The sequence below is a fragment of the Phyllobates terribilis genome, unplaced genomic scaffold (genome assembly GCF_046119375.1).
Source record: "Phyllobates terribilis strain yellow unplaced genomic scaffold, ASM4611937v1 Scaffold_5__5_contigs__length_657084704, whole genome shotgun sequence".
In the NCBI taxonomy this organism is placed as follows: Eukaryota; Metazoa; Chordata; class Amphibia; order Anura; family Dendrobatidae; genus Phyllobates; species Phyllobates terribilis.
In genome coordinates, this window is record NW_027362765.1 from 12,003,729 (window position 1) to 12,026,083 (window position 22,355).

The 22,355-nt window shown below is 45.0% G+C and overlaps 1 protein-coding gene, 1 long non-coding RNA gene and 1 pseudogene across 2 annotated transcripts in view; all 3 read right to left on the bottom strand.

Moving 5' to 3' along the window:
* LOC141270589 (uncharacterized) overlaps positions 1 to 8,476 on the bottom strand; it is an 83,497-nt pseudogene extending 75,021 nt beyond the window's left edge.
* Positions 1 to 22,355, bottom strand: part of LOC141270600 (uncharacterized) — a 472,756-nt gene extending 450,401 nt beyond the window's left edge. The window contains exon 1 of the long non-coding RNA XR_012321700.1: positions 22,297 to 22,355. This is a non-coding gene — a long non-coding RNA (uncharacterized lncRNA). The remainder of the gene's footprint in view (positions 1 to 22,296) is intronic.
* LOC141270783 (uncharacterized) lies at positions 1,972 to 3,925 on the bottom strand (the record flags this gene model as incomplete). Its single annotated transcript, XM_073680892.1, has 1 exon — positions 1,972 to 3,925. A coding segment is annotated over one exon (1,143 nt), but the record flags the coding sequence as incomplete, so codon positions are not given.

Consider the following 22,355-nt stretch of genomic DNA (forward strand, 5'->3'; position numbering starts at 1 on the left):
ACAGACAAATATTTATTTTTTGTAGGGGGGGGGCCCAATTAGAGCTTCTGCTATGGGGCCCCATGACTTCTATGTACGCCCCTGGGTGGAACCATGGAATATAAAGCAAGTAAAGTAATACAGCCTGATATTACAGTAGTATCATGTGAACTCAACTTATATGCCGGTCTAAGATCTTATATGAACTTAGACATTCTATATAGTGGAAGAGTGGCAGCTAATGCTCTATTTAGATATATCTAATTATATGCTTAAAGAAATAAGTAAGCATCTGCAAACTGTCTCTCATCAGGGAAGACAAGATTCGTTTCAGGAGCTCATATGATTGGCAGGTTCCTTTCCCATCTGGCTGCATCACCATCAAGTTCCTGATCCATTGAACGCCTTCTGTGACGTGCTGGAACTCTCTGTGGCAATGGTGGAGCAGGTGGCCAGTCAGATATATGGAATGTCCAGGGCATCACAAATAGGTCTCATGTTGCTTGGATCTTTGAAAATATACAGCTGGAATGTGTACCCCCAGGAGTACATCAGGCCATTTTCCCAGATGGCATCAAGTAGTGGTTTCAATACCCTTCTTTTAGCAAATGTCATTCAGGATAGATATGTGAGCAATTATATGCATTTTCCATTGAAATCACCAGGACCCAACTCCTCTGCTTTCCTCACAATGGCCTCTTTTACATTGAAAAAAAGTATGCGACAGATAATTTCCATGGACGCTCAGGATCGGGGCCATGATTGCCTATTGTACGGTGCGCTCTGGCGATCTCCATCTCCTTATCAATAGAATCACCAAGGATATTATTGAACAATGATCGCAGTGTTGGCATAATCACTTGTGCATTGATACTTTCAGGTATACCCCTTATCCAGATATTATTGCGATTTTCCTGATCATCAACCATATTAAACAGATGGTTTATTTACTGGTTGTGAAGATCCAGTGTTAGTTTCTGAGCATTATGATGGCCTCTAACTTGGACGACATTATCCTCTAATCTCTGTACCTTGTCAGTAAGCTGTGACAGGATAGAAGTGAGGGGACGTATTTCAGTATCGTATGTGGTCTCCAGCCTCTGAATATATTGCTCCATATCTTCTTTAGTAGGGATAAATGCAATCTGATATACAAATAAGTTATGTTGTTCCTCATATCAGAATAACCTGTGGCTGGGGGGTAAATGTCCCTGTGAAGCAAGCACTACTCAGCATGGGGGCTTTGGTCAGAGTACAGGGAGATTGGTGGAGCTGTTTTCTTGTGAGGCCTACATTAAGAGAGAAGTTGGTGCAGGACTTACAGGCTGGAGCTGTCTGGCATCATGAGGGTTAAAACTGCTTCTTTTTCCATGCTGTGGTGAGGCAGTAAGGCTGTGTGCCCACGATGCGTTTTTCAAGCGTTTATGCTGCGGAATTTCCGAAAACGCTTGGTAGACCTTCCCCCATGGTCTCCAATGCAATTCCGCACTTTCAATGCCCATGCTGCGTATTTTGCCGCAGCGTTTATGCTGAACTAAAAAAATACGCAGCATGTCCATTATTTTGCGGACACACAGCGTAATCGCCGCCATTGACTTGCATTAGAACGCGCCAATTCCGCAAGACCATCTGTATTTGTGTAATTGGCGCGGTGTAATGTGCGGATGGTGCCCAGGTCTGGAGAAGAGGAAACTCTCCTCCAGACCTGGGTACCATAGAATCTGTAAAAAAATGAATAAAATAAAAAATAATTATACTCAACTTCCGATGTCCTCCCGGTGTTTTGTCCACGCCGTCGGGTCTCTTTCAATGCTCGAGCTGATGTGAAGGACCTGCCAAGACGTCACTGAGTCATGTGACCCATCACATGACTCAATGACATCACCGCAGGTCCTTCACACCACCGCGAGCATTGCAAGAGACTGGGACGGCGTGAACAAAACACCGGGAGGACATCCGAAGGTGAGTATAATCTTTTTTTTTTTTTTTACCATTCTTTAACTATTACTTGGTCACACTATATAAATCCATGCCGGTTGCATGGATTTATATTGTGTGACCAACTTGTCAAGCACTTTTCCAAGTGATGCTCAAAATCGCTTGGCAAACTGCTTGAAAAAACGCATGCGAAAACGCATGTAAAAACGCTGAAAAAACGCTTCTCTCTGGCAGAAAAAACGCATGTAAATCTGCATGCGTTTTTTTTCTGCCAGAGAAAGGCAAAAACGCTCTGCATCAAATCTGCTACGTGGGCACATAGCCTAATAGCTCCAGAGCAGGAAGATAAGACCTTCCATAAGAAACGCTGCATACCAGACATGCTGACAGAGGTGGAGGACCTCAGATTAACCTCTGATCTCTTCTTTCTTTCCCATATCGATAATCATATTTGAGGCTGTAAATTGCTTATAATTCCCCCAGGAACACAGTCTGAAAAGAGTGTTTTCAGTGTGTGCGTTCTCTCGGTGCTACGTCCAGGCCATGTCCCTCCTGTTGATGTACAATACGTCTGAAGGTGGCGTTGATTGGGAGCAGGATTGTGTGATGTAACAATCTTGTGTGATGTAACATCCTTATGGAAACGCGAGTTGTGACACCAATGGAACGGCGCCAGAACAGGAAGTGCGTATGAGTGTTTTTATTTTAAAAAGGCCAAACATGAGGAATGAGAAGGAGTTGTCCTAGTAGTGGACAACCCCTTTATGAAGACACAATTTTTGGTTAAAAATGAAAAAGGCTTCTCCCCTGTGTGACTTCTCTGAAGTTTGTTAAGAGTTCATTTCCGTGTAAAACATTTCCCACATTAAGAACATGAAAATGGCTTCTCGTCTGGGTGAGTTCTCTGGTGACTAAAAAGAGATGATTTCTTCACAAAACATTTCCCACATTCTGAACAGGAAAAAGGCTTCTCCCCTGTGTGAGTTCTCTGGTGCTTAACCAAATCTGATGTATCTTTATAACATTTCCCACATTCTGAACAGGAAAAAGGCTTCTCCCCTGTGTGAGTTCTCTGGTGCTTAACCAAATCTGATTTCCGGCTAAAACATTTCCCACATTCTGAACAGCAAAAAGGCTTTTCCGCTGTGTGAGTTCTCTGTTGCTTAACCAAATCTGATTTCCGGCTAAAACATTTCCCACATTCTGAACAGCAAAAAGGCTTCTCCCCTGTGTGAGTTCTGTTGTGCTGAACCAAAACTGATTTCTGGCTAAAACATTTGCCACATTCTGAACAGAAAAAAGGCTTCTCCCCTGTGTGATATCTCTTGTGATTAACCAAATTTGATTTCTGGATAAAACATTTCCCACATTCTGAACAGGAAAAAGTCTTCTCCCCTGTGTGAGTTCTCTTGTGCTTAACCAAATCTGATTTCCAGATAAAACATTTCCCACATTCTAAACAGCAAAAAGGCTTCTCCCCTGTGTGATATCTCTTGTGATTAACCAAATTTGATTTCTGGCTAAAACATTTGCCACATTCTGAACAGGAAAAAGGTTTCTCCCCTGTGTGAATTCTCTGGTGCTCAACCAAACCTGATTTCCAGCTAAAATATTTTCCACATTCTGAACAGAAAAAAGGCTTCTCCCCTGTGTGAGTTCTCTTGTGCTCAACCAAATCTGTTTTCCGGCTAAAACATTTTCCACATTCTGAACAGGAAAAAGGCTTCTCCCCTGTTTGAATTCTCTGGTGCTTAACCAAACCTGATTTCCAGCTAAAATATTTTCCACATTCTGAACAGAAAAAAAGGCATCTCCCCTGTGTGAATTCTCTGGTGCTTAACCAAACCTGATTTCCGGCTAAAACATTTTCCACATTCTGAACAGGAAAAAGGCTTCTCCCCTGTGTGAATTCTCTGGTGCTTAACCAAACCTGATTTCGGGCTAAAACATTTTCCACATTCTGAACAGGAAAAAGGCTGCTCCCCAGGGTGAGTTCTCTGATATTTGATTAAACTTGATTATTCTGTAAAACATTTTCCACTTTCTGAACAAGAAAATGGCTTCTCCTCTGTGTGACTTCTCTGGTGATTAACAAGATTTGATTTCTGGTTAAAAAATTTCCCACACGTGAAACAAAAAAATCTATTCTCTGCTGTGTGAATGCTTTGATGTTTAAGAAAAGACTTTTCGAGGGAAAAACTATTTCCATATTCTGAACATGAAAATGGCTTCTTTGCTTTAGGAGCAGTTTGTTTTTTAATGCTTATTTTGTGACTTTGATTTTCCTTAGTAGTCAGTAATGAATCAGAAGACAGGACCTGTTTCATAGGATCAGATGACAGATCTTTGCTGTGAAGGGATGATGGGATATCTGGAGTAATGGCATTCACTTCAATTGTATCTTGTTTGATCTCAAGATCATCTGATTTAAAAATTGAAGATGTCAGCTGTTCCTCTGATCTCCTGGTACAGTCATCTGCCAAGAATAAAACCAATTATTATTTATGAATAACATATCCTTAAAGTTTATATTGTTAAATATTTCTACTTAAACTCTCCGTAAAAATGTACTTTATGTAAAAGTATCATTATTTACCAAGAAAACATATCACAGAAAAAATCAGCCTTACCAACACCAAATCAGAAAACAAATGCTTTAGCATTTTAGTGTTGGTTGGGTGTACTGGGTTGTCTGTCCATGTGGGGTGCACTTATATAGTGCTGGGCAGCCTTCCTGATGTAATAGTATGGGCATCATCACTATCCTAAGCCATACACTGTGCATCAAACCTACCTGTGTGACTGGCGTCCTATGCAAGCTTCATCTGTGTGCATCTTTAATACTAGGCAACCACCCCCTCCATGAATTGGTATGATTGTGAGTGGTTGCTCCATCAGTATTTTGCACCTGCGATGCCCCCACCTTTATCATGGGTGTCTGTGGCATCCTGCTAGTGCATTTGTTATATGATTTGGTGTTGGTAAGGCTGTATCATTTTCTGTGATTTTTTTAATTTTGCCCTATGTTAGCCGTCATTATTCATCAAGACAATAACAGTTCACAGTCTAATAGAAAACCTCATAGGATGAACCAGTGGATCGTAGTGTTCAACTGTTTGTTCATTCTGTCTCCCAAATATGGAATAAAAACCCACCAAACAATATTATGTAGGCAAAAATAATACCAATAAAAACTTCTACTCATCTCACAAAAAACAAGTCCCCACTCAGGTCCATCATCTGTCAATGGAAAACCAGAGGTTTCCACATTATTAGTGGCTCAAAGGCTTTTGAAAAGCAACATAAACCAATCCAGCAATATCCGCACTCCCAAAGTCAGATCTCCCCCTCGCTTCTGAGCCTTGCAGTGCGCCCAAACCACACTCAGCATCCATGTATTTGACATTACTATAGTGAGAAGAACCCACTTAATTGATTGTGTGTGTCTCCTGGAGCACAATCTGGGCACTATGTGTTGGGTAATGAAATTATATATTTGTAATTTTCACTCTCCATCATCCTGCATGCTAATTTCCGGGAAGTGCCTGTGGAGTCAAAATAGTCACTACTCCTATAGATTATTTCACTGAGGGTTATAATTTCCAAAATGGAGTCACTTTATGGGGATTTCTACTGCTCTGGTTTTCTGCAATTTGGTCACAGGGTGGGTCCCATCTCCTCTGGGACCTGCTCCTGCGACGTCTGCTTCTCTTACTAGGCGCCGCCTTATTCATTCTGCAGGCGGCGCTGGTGATGGAGGAGACGTCAGAACCAGAAGCTCTTGGCAGCCCAGGCCCTGTCCAGCCACTAAGATTAGGGTGCCTGGGACCTGTAGTACCAACCAGTCTGGCAGTATGGGTGTGTGTGCTGTCCAGCTGCAGCAATCTGCTCCCTGCTTCAGCCAATTGGAAAGCACCGCACCCTACTAAAGCTGGAAGCATATTGCCGGAAGCTGCCAGATACAGCCTTGTTCTCCTCTAGTTCAGTCCTCTGTGCTCAGCTAACGGCTTTTCTCTGACCTCCATGTTCTGACCCGGCTATCTGACTATTCTTCTTGCCATCTCACACCACAGAACATTAGGTAACACTGTGGCCCAAGCTTAGGGGGTCTCTGTCTAAGTCCAAACACATGTAGAGGGGTTAAAGGATGATGAGCAAGGCAAACCCAGGGATCTGGAAAATGGAGTAGATAGCGCCAAGCCTGTTTGTGGTAGCCATCTTTTGAGCTGCCAGGTGACAACGAACAGTGTCCCCAATACATTGTGTCTGCACAATATCCCAGCAAAATCTGCATTCAAATAGCTAAATGTCGCTCCTTCCCTTCTTAACCTGCCATGTGCCCAGATAGTAGGATACAACCGTATATAGGGTATTGTCGGATTCAAGAATAGGGGTAAAATAATTTGTAAGGTCCATCTGTTTCTTATTATCCTTTGTGAAGAATTCCAAAGCTATCACCATATAATGTGACACACATCAGATTTAAAAAATGGGCCCTGATAGGAACACAAAACTGTCTGCGGGAAGGGGTTAAATCAGAGTATTTTGGGAACTAACTACTGTAGTCAAAAACTGTGAGTATAGACAATAACACATCTACTGAAATGATCAAACTCAACAGTCTCCATCAGTAAGTAGTGAGTAACTAGTGGTGAAACCTCTCTGGGGTAATTAGAGTATGGGGCTCGGTGGCTCTTGGCAATCTAAACTATCGTAAGGGACAATATTTTCTGTCAGATGAGTTTCAAGAAGAAATATTAGACGTTCAAAGAGAACTTTTTATAATAGTGCAGAGATGAGGAGTCTTAAATTTAACTTAAAGATATATCGTGGCACAGGTGTAATGTTTTTTTTGTTTAGTTTATCACAATCTGGTTTGAAGTTAGTCGGTTTTAAAAGAATTGAAAAGTCAGGATAAAGGGAAACGCTGTTGTTATTGTACAGAAATTCACACTTGGCCCTCACTGCACATTTAATGTTGTAGATCATAAATGTGAAGTTTGGCCAGAAAGACTGGACCTGGTCTTGTAGGGACCATATGAGCACATTCAGCAGCACAGAAGGGAGAGAAGGTAGATTCATCCAATAAGATATCAGGGATCTAGGAAGCCAACAGCATCATTACCCTCCGCTTTCCCTTACAGGCCCATCATAATATTATTCCTCAAGTGATTTTCGGGCTGTGTGGTTTACAGATCTGGGCAGGTAGCGTCTCCTAATCACAGGGAGTAGGTGGATCCTCCAGGTTGTAAGTTCTATGGAAAAGGGTTTCAATGCCCAAAATCATTTGAACAGTTTTGGGTGGAAGAGAATGTTGTGGTCTAGAGGCAAAATGGTAATTACACGATTGTGATACAGCCGGACTACACAACCGATAAAGCAGCCACAGCCGGTGACTGAGAAGAATCTGTGACTTCTCTGCATTTAGTGGTCAGTACTCACCTGGGTAGTCATATGTAGGAATCTCCTCTTTACACTACTCATCACCCCTCACATATGCCTCTATAGCATTAATATGGGTGAGATCTTCACCCTGAAACAAATATTGTAAAAGTCACATCTATGATCAGCTCTAATCCTGCCATCTCCACCGCTCTCATTACACAAATAGAAAACACATAATATTGGTGGATAAAACAAGACTGAAAACAAGACCTTCACAGCCATCTACACATCATAGGGGAGATCTCATGACACCTTCTCTCCATCTACCTGATGATCCTGAGGCATATTGGGATCTTCTTGTTTACAGTCCTGTGGAAGAAGAGGACGGGGACATCTCTGGTGTTGTCCTCTTACTGGATAGATCTGGAAGAAACACATACAGGGACGGAATTTATTCTTTACATACAGATAATTATGGGCCGTGTGTATTTAGTCCTGTCTATTACCTGGTGATGTGAGGAGCTGGGGAACCTCCATCATGACGTCTTTGTACAAATCTTTGTGTCCTTCTAAATACTCCCACTCCTCCATGGAGAAATAGACAGCGACATCCTGACATCTTATAGGAACCTGACACATACAATGATACAGTCATTCCCCCGATCCTTTCATAGCATTACTGTATAATGTCCCAGCATTTCCAGCAGTGTCACCTCTCCAGTCAACAGCTCAATCATCTTGTAGGTGAGTTCTACGATCTTCTGGTCATTGATGTCCTCATGTATAAAGGGGTGAGATGGAGGCCCTGTGATTGAGCTCAGGGGTCTTTCCCATCCCTCAGACACATGGACCTGACAGCGCTCACTAGAGGTCTTCACTAATATGTAATCCTGGTTATGGAATGACATATAAATAAATCTCACTACAGACATTTCCAGAGTCCTCACCTCTCCAGTTCTGTCCATCTGTTATTCCCATAGATAATAATGTTGCAATGTGACGTCATCAGAATCTCTCACCTCTCCAGTAAGACGGAAGAGGATCTCTAGGGTGAGGTTTAATATCCTCTCTGCCATCTTGTCTCTATCCATATCCATCTTTGATGGGTCCATAAGGAAAATTCTCTTAAATAGAAGATCTTCACTGAGAGGATCTGATGTTGTGTAATAATACAATTACTGGAGATAATAAGGGGAAGCATATGAGGAGATATATTATTTTACAGTATTTAGTTTTCTGCTTTACATCTAGTAATAAAACCTATATATTTTAGGCCACATACAACAAGCAGTTTCTTCCTTGGAGTCTGTAGCTGAACACGTTTCTCAAAGACTCATCTTCCATAAAGCTAATTCTCGTCTCATTTACCGACACTGCAATCGGCATTAGCAATACTGCAGGAGATATTCATTACACGTGACATGAGAAATAACTACTTCATGAGGAGGACGACGACATCTTCATATTCTACTACGGCTCTACAGACATATTTAGCCAGAGTTCTTCACTGACTACATCTCCACCGGCCGTCTATATGAATGTTTCCCGTCTTCTCCAGACTGTAATCTTCTATCACGTTAATTCTCATGTCTGATTCACACACAGAAGTTTGAGGCTTTGATACACGGCAAGGTTTTTAATATTATACAGTGTAGGACTATCTCGAATGGGTTCATTTTACCATGATGGGATAGCTTTCATGCTATTTTTGATCAAAAACAGTGCTACTAAGAACCCTATTTTATTTAAATGCACTTTTGCTTTTTATTTATTTATTTACAGCAGGGTTTATGATCATTTTTCTTCTTATAGGTTTTTTTCTGATTTATGGCCATAGTAAACATGCATTCATGTGCTGCATGGATACCAACTTAAACCAAGCTCAAATTCTGTGTTTTTTCACGGGCACCATAGTGGCCCTGTGGGCTGCTGATATGGATGATACACCCCTAACTATCTAACTATCATATGGTAAAAATCTCATAGGTCCAATATTTATTAGTATCTGCACGAAGAATGGGGCTAAGTGAGTATTTATTAAAGAGAACCAACTCCCCACGGCCAGCAAGCATCAGAATCTTCACTGAATAAAAAGCCATTTCTCAGCAAACAGACCTCTAATATGAGGCATACAGGTATGTAAAGAGTCACATTTCTATCACCTGTATGCCAATATTAGAGGTCAGATAAGTTCCAGGGGGTGACAGATTCCCTTTCATCGGCCATGGGGTAATCATAAAACCAGATATGAATCAATGTATTCTAAGGTGGCTAATGGTTGCATAGTCGATGGAGGGTATGTGTCACAGAGATGGCTGGTCTCTGTGATGTAACCTGGAGTGTTTCACTAGGGCACATAAGCACTAAGAGGATCGTTTGTTGCACCTGGGAGCCGGGTTACGGGTAGCTAGGAGAGAATGGGCAGGTCCAGCTTCCCAAGTACCTCACCTCTGGGTGTGGTTAACAGCCTATAAAATGGAGGCTGTTGTTTGGCACATGGTCTGTGTATTTGGAAGGAGAAGGCCTCCTGTGTATGTTTGTCTTCAGACCAAGCCAGGACACTGGACGCTACCCCAGCTTGTGTGCCACACAAGCCTGGCTGAGCAGAGACCTGCTAAGGACATTTACTTTGTTTGCCTGATCTAAAGGCTATTTTCTTTTCTGTCTGGCTTCTGGGTTTATGAAGCAATAAACCCACATGAACTTTTAAAGGAACATGCCTCCTGTTTTCCTCCTGTCACACCCAAGTGAGTAAAAACTCCACAATTAGTGTTAGACTTGCGGGCAGCGTTCCCAGCTGAGACGTGTGACTGCTACAGGATGGGCTGCATGCCCTGGGTGAAGTCTGTCGCAAGCCAGCAAGCATCACCAGACAAAATGGAGGACCTGCTGAAACACCTGTTCCAGTCGCAGCAGCATCAACAGGAGACCAACAGGCTGTAGTTACAGCAGATCCAGCAGCACTAGCAGGAACAACATCAGCAGATGCAGCTTCTGGCAACCGCCATCCAGGACAGGACGAGCACTCCAACCCCAGGTCCGACTGATGACTCCCATGTCCGGAAGGCGGTATGACGGGCTTTGCAGAAAATGACCCTGGGGGATGATGTTGAGACCTTCCTGATGGTGTTTCAAAGGGTCATCGAGAGGGAGAAATTTCCACAAGAGCAGTGGGTAGAGGTACTGTCGCCATACTTGACTTGGAGAGCCCCAGAAGTACGCGTAGTAGGCGTACTATGATTTAGCTTTGCAGGATGCCAAAGAGTATGGCAAGATAAAAAGTGAGATTCTCGCACCCTTGGGGTTGACAATGACTATCAGGGCACAGCGGGTCCTTATCACCGGAACAAACCACCTCCATCCCAAATGTTTGACCTGCTGCACCTGGTCCAGAAGTGGCGCAGCCAGAGACCTCAATGCCTGCGCAGTTGGTAGATTGGGTGGTGATGGACCAGTTTGTGCACTCCCTGCCGAGGCCCATACAGCCTTGGGTTGCCCAGGGTGATCCCCGATATGCGGATGAACTGGTCGGACTGATCGAGAGATACCAGGGGGTTGAAGGTTCCTTGGGAAGGCAGCCCACTACATACTGGAGTTCCCAACAGGGGGTGGAGGCCCAAAAGGTGGTGGGACTTCCAAGGTCCAAATGGACGAGGGAGGTGGTGCCCAAGGTCCATACAGGTGATGTTGTTTGCTGGAGGTGCCACGGCCCAGGCCATATAGCCGCCCATTGTCCCCTGACACTTGAGCCGATGGACTGCAGCATAGGACAACGTTGTTCATATTATGCTTATCCGGCCTGCAGTGTGAACTGTCCACCCAGCGAGGGGCCACAAGCATGTCACGTGAAGGTGAACAGATGGGAGGTAACGGCACTGCTAGACTCCGGGAGCCTGGTGACCCTTATGAGGGCCACCCTTCCTCTCCAAATTATCACAGGGAAAAAAGTCGGCATTCAGTGCATTCATGGTGATGCTAAAGACTACCCTACGGGCCAGAGTGGACATTGAAATGGCCCATGGTACAGAGTCCCACGAGGTCGGCGTCGTTCAGGACTTGTTGCACCCTATTATTATAGGCTGGGACTTTTGCTTGTTTTGGGATCTGTGGGGGAAGGGTTCTGAGTTTGCTGGCTCAGATAAGAAAAAATTAACCCTAATGAGGTATCACCACACCCAGAGTCAGACAGGTTTCCTTTTTGTGTCCTTGTGGGGGATGAGGAGGTAGTGCCTCCTGAGTCTGCCATTCCAGAGTTAGGGGTGACCAACGAGAATTTTAGGTCTGCCCAACATAGGGACCTAACTCTGAAGGAAGCCTTTAATAATGTCACTATTATAAATGGGGTTGCACAGGAGTCGGGGGCTGACACAAGGTTTCCCCATTTTATGATGAGTAAGGAGTTGTTGTAACGGGTCGAGAAAGTGAGGGAGGAGCGTGTGGAGCAGTTAATAGTGCCGGGCCCCTTTACACGGAAGGTGTTGGACATGGCCCATTCACATGTCTTGGGGGGACATCTGGGAGTTGAAAAAACGCAGGAACGGATCGTGCAAAGGTTCTATTGGTGAACATTGGACATAATTTCAAAAAACATCACAGTAAAAGATAATACCTTACCAACACCAGGTCAGATTGCCAATGTTCTGCAGGATGCAGCAAGCCTACATGATAAAGGCAGGGCCAGCACATGGGCAAAATACTGAAGCAGACAGCCACTCACTAACCTACCAAATTCATGGAGGGGGAGGCTGTGTAGTATTATACATGCACACCGATGGAGTCTGCACAGGGCGGGTGCCAGTCACACAGATATGTGTGACGCACAGTGCAAAAAAATGTGCAAAAAAGATGAAAAATAGTGTATAAGATAAATACACCACATGATAAATACCCCACCAGGCCTCTTTAGTGTTGGCTGGGTGAATTGGGGCATATGTCTCGTGGGCTTGCATGTATATAGTGCTTGGCAGCCCGTCTGATCTAATAGTATGGGCGTCATCAATAGGCTGCAAGCCAGACAATGTGCATCACACATATCTGTGTGACTGGCGCCCTATGCAGACTCCATTGGAGTACATGTATAATACTACACAGCCACTCCCTCCATGAAATGGTAGGTTAGTGAGTGGCTGTCTGCATCAGTATTTTGCACATGTGCTGGCCCCGCCTTTATCATTGAGGCTTGCTGCATCCTGCAGTGCATTGGTAATCTGACCTGGTGTTGGTAAGGCATTATCTTTTAGGCTATGTGCCCACGATGCAGAAATGCTCCGGATTTTTTCCTGAGCGTTTCTGCATCTCCCTGGCAGAAAAAACGCATGCGGATTGTACGGAAGTGAAGCGTTCTTCCCATGCATTTCCGCAAGCGGGTTGTCAAGCGCTTTCCAAGCCATTTTAGCATCACTTGGAAAGTGCTTGACAACTTGGTCACACTATATAAATACATGCAACCGGCATGGATTTATATAGGGTGACCGAAAGAATAGTAAAAAATAAAAAATAAATATATACTTAACTTCTGATGGCCCCCGGTGTCTTTATCCGATGCATCCTGGCTTGCCGGCAGCTCGCGGTAGACTAAAGGACCTGCCTACCTCAGCGGTCGCGTGACCCATCACATGACTAATTGACGTCATGGCAGGTCCTTTTCAGACCATCGCGAGCTGCCGGCAAGCCGAGACGCATCGCTAAGGACACAGGGGGCCATCAAAAGGTAAGTATAATGTATATTTTTTATTTTATTATTTTTTTTACAGGTTCTATGGTACCCGGGTCCGGAGGAGAGTCTCCTCTTCTCCAAACCCGGGTACCATCCCCACATTGAAACGCATGGATTCCGCATCTGCAGATTCTATGATGCGGATTCCATGCGTTCCAATGCAAGTCAATGGCGGCGAAAACGCCGCCCTAACGCAAAATAATTGGTAGTGCTGCGGATTTTTCCGCAATGATAATCCGCAGCGGAAATTTCCGCAGCATGTGCACAGCACATGGGATTATCAATGGGGAACATGGCAGACCTTCTACCAAGTGTTTTTTAAGCGTTTCTGCAGTGGAATTGCCGCTGCGGAAACGCTTAAAAAACGGATAGTGGGCATATAGTCTTACTGTGATGTTTTTTGAAATTATGTCCAATGTTCACCATTTTTAATGTTTAGTGTTAGGACTCGCAAGTATGAGGACCCTTGACGTTTGGGTTGCGAGCTTGTGTATTTTTGCCAAAATATCGACCAATACCTCATGTGGAGTATTTATCTTCTACACTATTTTTCATCTTTTTTGCACATTTTTTTGCAGGATGCGGCCAGGCCTCTTTAGTGTTGGCTGGATGAATTGGGGCGTCTGTCTTGTGGGGGTTCACATATATAGTGCTGGGCAGCCCGCCTGATCTAATAGTATGGGCGTCATCAACAAGCTGCAAGCCAGAAACTGTGCATCGCACATATCTGTGTGACTGGCGCAGACTCCATCGGTGTGCATGTATAATACTACACAGCCACCCCCTCCATGAATTGGTAGGTTAGTGAGTGGCTGTCTGCATCAGTATTTTGCACATGTGCTGGCCCCGCCTTTATCATGGAGGCTTGCTGCATCTGGTGTTGGTAAGGCATTATCTTTTACTAAGTTTCTATTGGCCCGGATGTCACCTGGAAATATTTAAGTATTGCAGGTCTTGCCCTACGTGCCAGTTAACCGCCCCCACCTCTCACTTTTGAAGTCCCCTCGTGCCATTGCCCATTATTGAAGTGCCGTTGGAGAGAATTGCTATGGACTTGGTCAGTCCCCTTGTTGAATCTGCTCGTGAGCATCAATTTATATTGGTTATCCTGGACTATGCCACACGCTATCCTGAAGTGATTCCACTGAGAAACTCCTCCGCAAAGAATATATCCCATGAGTTGGTCCACGTTTTTTCCCCAACAGGCTTAACAAAGGGAGATACTCACCGACCAGGAAATTCACTCTATGAGTAAGGTGATGAGGGAGTTATGCAAAGCCCTCCAAATCTCCCAACTGAGGACTTCAGTATACCATCCTCAGACAGATAGCCTAGTCGAAAGGTTTAACAAGACTCTGAAGAGTATACTGAGGAAGGACATAGAAAGGGACAGTAGAGACTGGGACTGTCTCCTACCGTATCTGTTTATTCTCCAACCGAAAGGTTTCACAGGTTTCTACAGGGTTCTCGCCATTCGAACTTCTGTATGGCCGACATTCGCGGGGTCTTCTGGGTGTCACAAAGGAAATCTGGGAAGCCGAATTCACGCCCCACAGGAGCATCATCGAGCACGTTGCTCAGATGCAGGAGAGGATTGTGAAGATGATGCCCATCGTAAAAGAACATCTCCTCCAGGCACAAGAAGCTTATGCCAGAGTCTACAACCGGTCAGCCAGAGTGAGGCAATTCAATCCGAGAGACCGGCGTCCTCATGCTAATTCCTACGTTGGAAAGTAAGTTCTTGGCCAAGTGGCAAGGGCCGTATAAGATGGTGGAAAAAGTGGGTGAAGTGAACTACAAGGTTCGTCAACCGGGACGACGTAAGCCGTACCAGATATACCACATCAACCTCATCAAGTCGTGGCAAGACAGAGAGGCTGTGGAAGCTCCATGCTTGCTGGGCAAGCTAGAAGGTGACGTTGGAGGAGTCGCAATAGCGGAAACGCTAACGAAGGCCAAGAAACAGCAGTGTCGGGAGTTGATGCAGAAGAACAGGGATCTGTTCTCGGAATTGCACAAGGGTCACAGAACACAAGGTTCTGACGGAGCCACATGTGCGGGTGAACTTGAAGCCCTATCTGATACCTGAGGCCCGACGAGAGTTGATATCCAAAGAGGTAGCTTGTATGCTGAAGCTCTGTGTCATTGAAGAATCCAAGAGCAGTTGGTCGAGCCTGATCGTCTTGGTCCCAAATCCCAATGGTGAGTGGAGATTCTGCAACGACTATCGGAAGTTGAATGAGGTTTCCAAATTTGATGCATATCCAATGCCACGCATCGTCGAGCTGATCAAGAGGCTTGGGCCAGAAAGGCACATAACCACCTTGGATCTGACGAAGGGATATTGCAGATCCACATGGCACAGGTAGCCAAAGAGAATACTGCGTTTTCTACGCCCGACGGATGCTTCCAGTATGCCAGGATGCCATTTGGACTGCAGGGGGCCCCTGCAAAATTCCAGAGAGCTATGGATTGCATCCTTGCATCCCATAAGAAAATATGCACAACATACCTGGACAATACTATCTTCAGTCCAGACTGGGAGAGTCATATGGAAAGAGTCATATGGAAAAGATTCAGGCTGTGTTTGATGCTCTGAGGAAGGTGGGGTTGGTTTTCAATAAACTCGAAGAAATGTGGCATGGGGAAATAAGAAGCCAAGTACTTCGTATATGTAGTGGGTAGAGTCGAGATAAAACCCCAAAATACTAAAGCAGAAGCAATCTAAAATTGGCTGAGACCGGTGTCGAAAAAGCAAGTCAGAGCCTTCCTGGGAATTGTGGGATACTACAGGAAATTCATCCCAAACTTCGCCATGATGGCGGCACCCCTGACTGAGCTCCTTAAAGGGACAAAATCAGCCAAGGCCAAGTGGACTGCAGAGGCGGAGACGTCCTTTCAAAAGATGAAACTGGCTCTGTGTAGGCAACCGGTCCTGGTTGCCCTGGACTTCAATAAAGAGTTTATACTCCAGACAGATGCCTCAAATGTCGGGATAGCAGCAGTCCTTTCCCAGGAGATACACGGGGAGGAGCACCCTGTCCTCTACCTGAGTAGAAAGCTGTCCTCCAGTGAGAAAAATTATTCGGTCATAGAGAAGGAACGCTTTGCTATAAAGTGTGCAGTGGACACCTTACCGTACTATCTGTTAGGTCGAAAATTTTGATTATTATCCGACTATGCTTCACTCAGATGGATGAGGGAAAAAAGTGAAAAAATGCCAGAGTCACCATCGAGTTTTTAGCCCTACAGGACTCCTACTTCCCTGTAGAACATAGAGCAGGGAAGCTACATGGTAATGCCGATGCTCTCTCGAGAATTCCCTGTCTGGTAGTAAAAGGTGTCAAGCCCACGGCTTTAGGTAGAGGGGGGGTATGTAAGGTGGCTAATGGTCGCGTAGTCGATGGGAGGTATGTGTTACAGAGATGGCTGGTCTCTGTGATGTAACCCGGAGTGTTTCTCTAGGGCACATAAGCACTAAGAGGATCGTTTGGTGCACCTGGGAGCCGGGTTACGGGTAGCTAGGAGAGAATGGGCAAGTCCAGCTACCCACATACCTCACCTCTGGGTGTGGTTAACAGCCTATAAAATGAAGGCTGTTGTTTGGCACATGGTCTGTGTATTTGGAGGTAGAAGGCCTACTGTGTATGTTTGTCTTCAGACCAAGCCAGGACACTGGACGCTACCCCAGCTTGTGTGCCACACAGGCCTGGCTGAGCAGAGACCTGCTAAGGACATTTACTTTGTTTGCCTGATCTAAAGGCTGTTTGCTTTTCTGTTTGGCTTCTGGGTTTATGAAGTAATAAACCCACATGAAATTTTAAAGGAACATGCCTCCTGTATTCCTCCCATTGTGCCCCAGTGAGTAAAACCTCCACAATATGTATAAAGGAAAGGGTATGGTACTCAGAGAATGTTTCAATAATCCGCCTCAACGCATTTTCCCAACAGGTTCATTAGGAGGCTTGATAGAGGGATGATAATTCATGATGTTCAGCATAGTGTGCCTAATAGCCAGGTGTCCATGTTTAAATATCCCACTTCATCCAAAACCCCTCCCAGACTAGGAGGCTCATTCCCATTCCTAGAGGTGAATTGTCACAGGATATACAGAATAGAGTCTGTCTACAATAATATACTGCGCCTACGCTACTTCTCATGAGCTACAGGTTCGATAATGTCCATCACCTAGTGTGCATGTCCGGAAGTGACGTGCTTTTTGCTGAAACACCAGATAAACTGATTGCCGCCGCGCCACTCATACCTGTGACTGCGCATGCCCGTAGTTGTAATTCCACACCGGCGTGCATCTAAGATCATTGTCAGCAATTGCGCATGCCTAGATGTTCCACACCGGAGCGCATATGGTATTGGATTGCATTCCACCAACAGAAAAATCCTCTCTCTGAGATCAGTATCATGGGAGACTAAAAATAAGTATTGCACATCCTCCCATCATGCAATCGGCATGTGGATCTACTTTATCACTACAAAATATATGGGATGGTGGCCCACAGTATACTCCTAAATTGTCATATTTGACCCCTATTGCATAATTAGAGATACACAAGGAACACCACACTTGTTAGTTACTAAATAGTATAATTGGGATATAACTGATAAGAAATAATTCTGATATAGAAGCTCAGATCTCTTGATGAAGTAAAACAATATGTGAACCTCATTCACAGGGAACTGAGTAGCAATGGGTAGAGTATAAAATCCTAAAATGTAATCCAGAATGGGTCTGTATTCATACAAAACAGGCATAGGAAATTTGCTCATTCAGTCCCTTAGGGCCTAGTGAATCCAGTCTGGAAATCCACTCACTTTCCTTTTTGAGGATACATCTATTAAGATCGCCACCTCTCACATTGGGTTTAACCACTTCAATGATGCAAAAGGAGATGTCTCTTGTTTCACCTCAATGTGCACTGTTTATGTGTCTCACTAATGGGGTGTCCTGATGTCACGCCAGGTGTGAGTGCAACGCAGAGAGTCACGCCAGGTGTGAGTGCAACACAGAGGAGAAAGGGAAAGGGAGCCCAGATACTAGGGAAAAGGGGGAAGAGGTGACCTCCTAATCTGGACTAGCATCACCCTGTCTCTCCCTAACATCCCTATACAGCCTCCACAGCTGTCGCCCATCACATGCCTCGCCCAACTATCCCTGGCATAAGGCTATAGCTGGGGGTGGAAGGAGATGAGCACTAGTCAACCTCCGCTAGCACTCTAAAGACAAAAGGGGAAGACAACACAGGGGAATTACAACTTCGCTTTAGAAGAAACTCCAACAGGGCACACGGCCTCAAGACTCCAAAGAGGACGTGATGCTGCTTTAGCCAAGTTCCAAGTAGAAATGAGTATACCCGGCGATGCCAACATAGACAAACCAGGTATACATACACCCAGACTAAATGGAGGTAGAATCTGGGTCCTAAACACAGCCTCCCATCTAGGCAGCTGTCTGCATTGCCAAATGTGGAGATCTCTTGCAAACCCCTGCAGGGCGACTGTCTGTCACCTCTGACACACCCGTGACACCCAACCATGGCGTATTTCGCCCAAATGCCCCCTCCACACTCCTCTTAGACTGCCTCTTGGTCGTGCATACATAATCTAGGAGGAAGGGGCATGTGGCCACATATACAAGTCCTGAGGTTTTACAGTTGGAATAATCCCTCTGGAAAAAGGTTTCACCTGTAGAGGAACTCGAGAAAGATTTACATGGTCTCATTCAATTACTTGTACAACTTTTTACACATCTAAATAAACCACAGATTCTTCTAACTAGCCATGTCCCCTTGGGTGCAGGTGTTTTTAGAAACTATGCATTTAACGGTGCCTAATTGACCAACACATTCTGAAAGTTATTGTGGGAGTAGATCACACAGCACCCTCAGGTCCAGGTCGGCCACAAGTACATCCTAGTGTTTTCTGAGGATATTAAAGATATGGTCACTCTGATTGTCACAAGTTCCTATTACTTGTCTCTCTCTCCTGTTTTTCTGCAATCATGCGGAATCCAAAATGTACTGTGGGTACCTTTTTCCCGGAATCTGGTGTTTATGTCTATTGCCTGTATATTAATATCTGTGACATTAGAGCAGTTTCTTCTCAACTGTAAACATTGGCCCTTGGATATTGTTTTTTTTTATTTATTTTTTTTTTAGTAGGATGGGGTGGTGGCTATGCCACTTTAATAGTTTATGGTAGATGAGTGTCCCTAGGGTCCAAACCAGGGCTGTGGAGTCGGAGTCGGTACCCATTTTGGTGGAGTCGGAGTTGGAGTCGGTATAAAATGGACCCACTCCGAAGCCTAAAATATGTAATAAATTGGGTACAATAGTTCAATGCAGTTTGTGAGGAATATTTTTTCATAAGAATTTGGGAAAGTTATGAAATGTCCTATAAATGTCTTTCCTATTCCTGATCTAAGGGTCTAGACTTTAGCTGAGAAAAATGTGTCCTACTGTAAATTTATCACTGAGCCATGTATGAGGGAGTAGGAGTCGTGAAGTCGGAGACAGTGTCATGGAAATTTAGGAGTAGGAGTCGAAGGTTTGGCTTACCGACTCCACAGCCCTGGCTCCCATCCGTACTTTATTGATTGGTACATCAAGGAAAGGCAACTGGTAATAATTAAACTCTGATATAAATCTAAGGCCCACTCTATGGATATTGAGTTCCCTGACAAATTCAAGAAATTGTTCACTCGTCCTTGACCAGATGATAAAACTGTTGTCTATATATCTATATCATGCCCCAATATATGGTTGCCACCACTTATAATCATCCCTGAGTATTTTGGTTTCCTCCCACCAGCCCAGGAATAGATTAGCAGATGAGGGGGCACAGGGGCTCCCCATCGCAGTACCCCTGAGCTCGGGTAAGTATTTCCTGTCAAAAGAAAGACGTTATGAGTAAGAATTAATTTTAGAAGATGGTCCATGAAGTCATTATGTCTGCTACACTCTATTGATCTCGATTTCTATAAACATCTTACTCCTCTGATATAATCCTGTGATATATTACTGTACAAAGCCTCGATATCTAGTAATGCCTGCTCCCCTACATGCCTGTATACATGCTCGAGGGTATACATGGAGTGGGGAATCATACATACTGCATAAGGGGCATAATGGGGGCATTACACTGTGTGGGGGCATCATACATACTGCATAAGGGGCATAATGGGGGCATTACACTGTGTGGGGCATCATACATACTGCATAAGGGGCATAATGGGGGCATTACACTGTGTGGCGGCATCATACATACTGCATAAGGGGCATAATGGGGGCATTACACTGTGTGGCAGCATCATACATACTGCATAAGGGGCATAATGGGGGCATTACACTGTGTGGGGGCATCATACATACTGCATAAGGGGCATAATGGGGGCATTACACTGTGTGGGGGATCATACATACTGCATAAGGGACATAATGGGGGCATTACAATGTGTGGCGGCATCATACATACTGCATAAGGGGCATAATGGGGACATTACACTGTGTGGCGGCATCATACATACTGCATAAGGGGCATAATGGGGGCATTACACTGTGTGGGGGCATCATACATACTGCATAAGGGGCATAATGGGGGCATTACACTGTGTGGGGCATCATACATACTGCATAAGGGGCATAATGGGGGCAATACACTGTGTGGGGGCATCATACATACTGCATAAGGGGCATAATGGGGAATTACACTGTGTGGGGGCATCATACATCCTGCATAAGAGGCATAATGGGGGCATTACACTGTATGGGGGCATCATACATCCTGCATAAGAGGCATAATGGGGGCATTATACTGTGTGGGGGCATCATACATACGGCATAAGGGGCATAATGGGGGCATTACACTGTGTGGGGGCATCATACATACTGCATAAGGGGCATAATGGGGGCATTACACTGTGTGGGGCATCATACATACTGCATAAGGGGCATAATGGGGGCATTACACTGTGTGGCGGCATCATACATACTGCATAAGGGGCATAATGGGGGCATTACACTGTGTGGCAGCATCATACATACTGCATAAGGGGCATAATGGGGGCATTACACTGTGTGGGGGCATCATACATACTGCATAAGGGGCATAATGGGGGCATTACACTGTGTGGGGGATCATACATACTGCATAAGGGACATAATGGGGGCATTACAATGTGTGGCGGCATCATACATACTGCATAAGGGGCATAATGGGGACATTACACTGTGTGGCGGCATCATACATACTGCATAAGGGGCATAATGGGGGCATTACACTGTGTGGGGGCATCATACATACTGCATAAGGGGCATAATGGGGGCATTACACTGTGTGGGGCATCATACATACTGCATAAGGGGCATAATGGGGGCAATACACTGTGTGGGGGCATCATACATACTGCATAAGGGGCATAATGGGGAATTACACTGTGTGGGGGCATCATACATCCTGCATAAGAGGCATAATGGGGGCATTACACTGTATGGGGGCATCATACATCCTGCATAAGAGGCATAATGGGGGCATTATACTGTGTGGGGGCATCATACATACGGCATAAGGGGCATAATGGGGGCATTACACTGTGTGGGGGGCATCATACATCCTGCATAAGGGGCATAATGGGGGCATTACACTGTTTGGGGGGCATCATACATCCTGCATAAGGGGCATAATGGGGGCATTACACTGTGTGGGTGCATCATACATCCTGCATAAGGGGCATAATGGGGGCATTACACTGTGGGGGGCATCATACATACGGCATAAGGGGCATAATGGGGGCATTACACTGTGTGGGGGGCATCATACATCCTGCATAAGGGGCATAATGGGGGCATTACACTGTTTGGGGGGCATCATACATCCTGCATAAGGGGCATAATGGGGGCATTACACTGTGTGGGGGCATCATACATCCTGCATAAGGGGCATAATGGGGGCATTACACTGTGGGGGGCATCATACATCCTGCATAAGGGGCCTAATGGGGGCATTACACTGTGTGAGGGCATCATACATCCTGCATAAGGGGCATAATGGGGGCATTACACTGTGGGGCCAGTAAAGGGGTCCTGTACTATGAGAACAATACGTTTCCTCCCTTCCTGTCTCCATAGTTGGGTCGTATGTATCTATTACAGGAAACAGGACAAAAACCTTATGATTCTTATAAAGGGGCAACACAAGACCCCAAAAGAGTCTCGGTACTGAAGGGGTTAATGCTCCCTGCGCCCAGTAATGGGGTCTCCACATACCTCCACCTGCAGAGCCGCCACCACATATATGGCTGCTCTGTGCGCACAGGAGCTGTGAT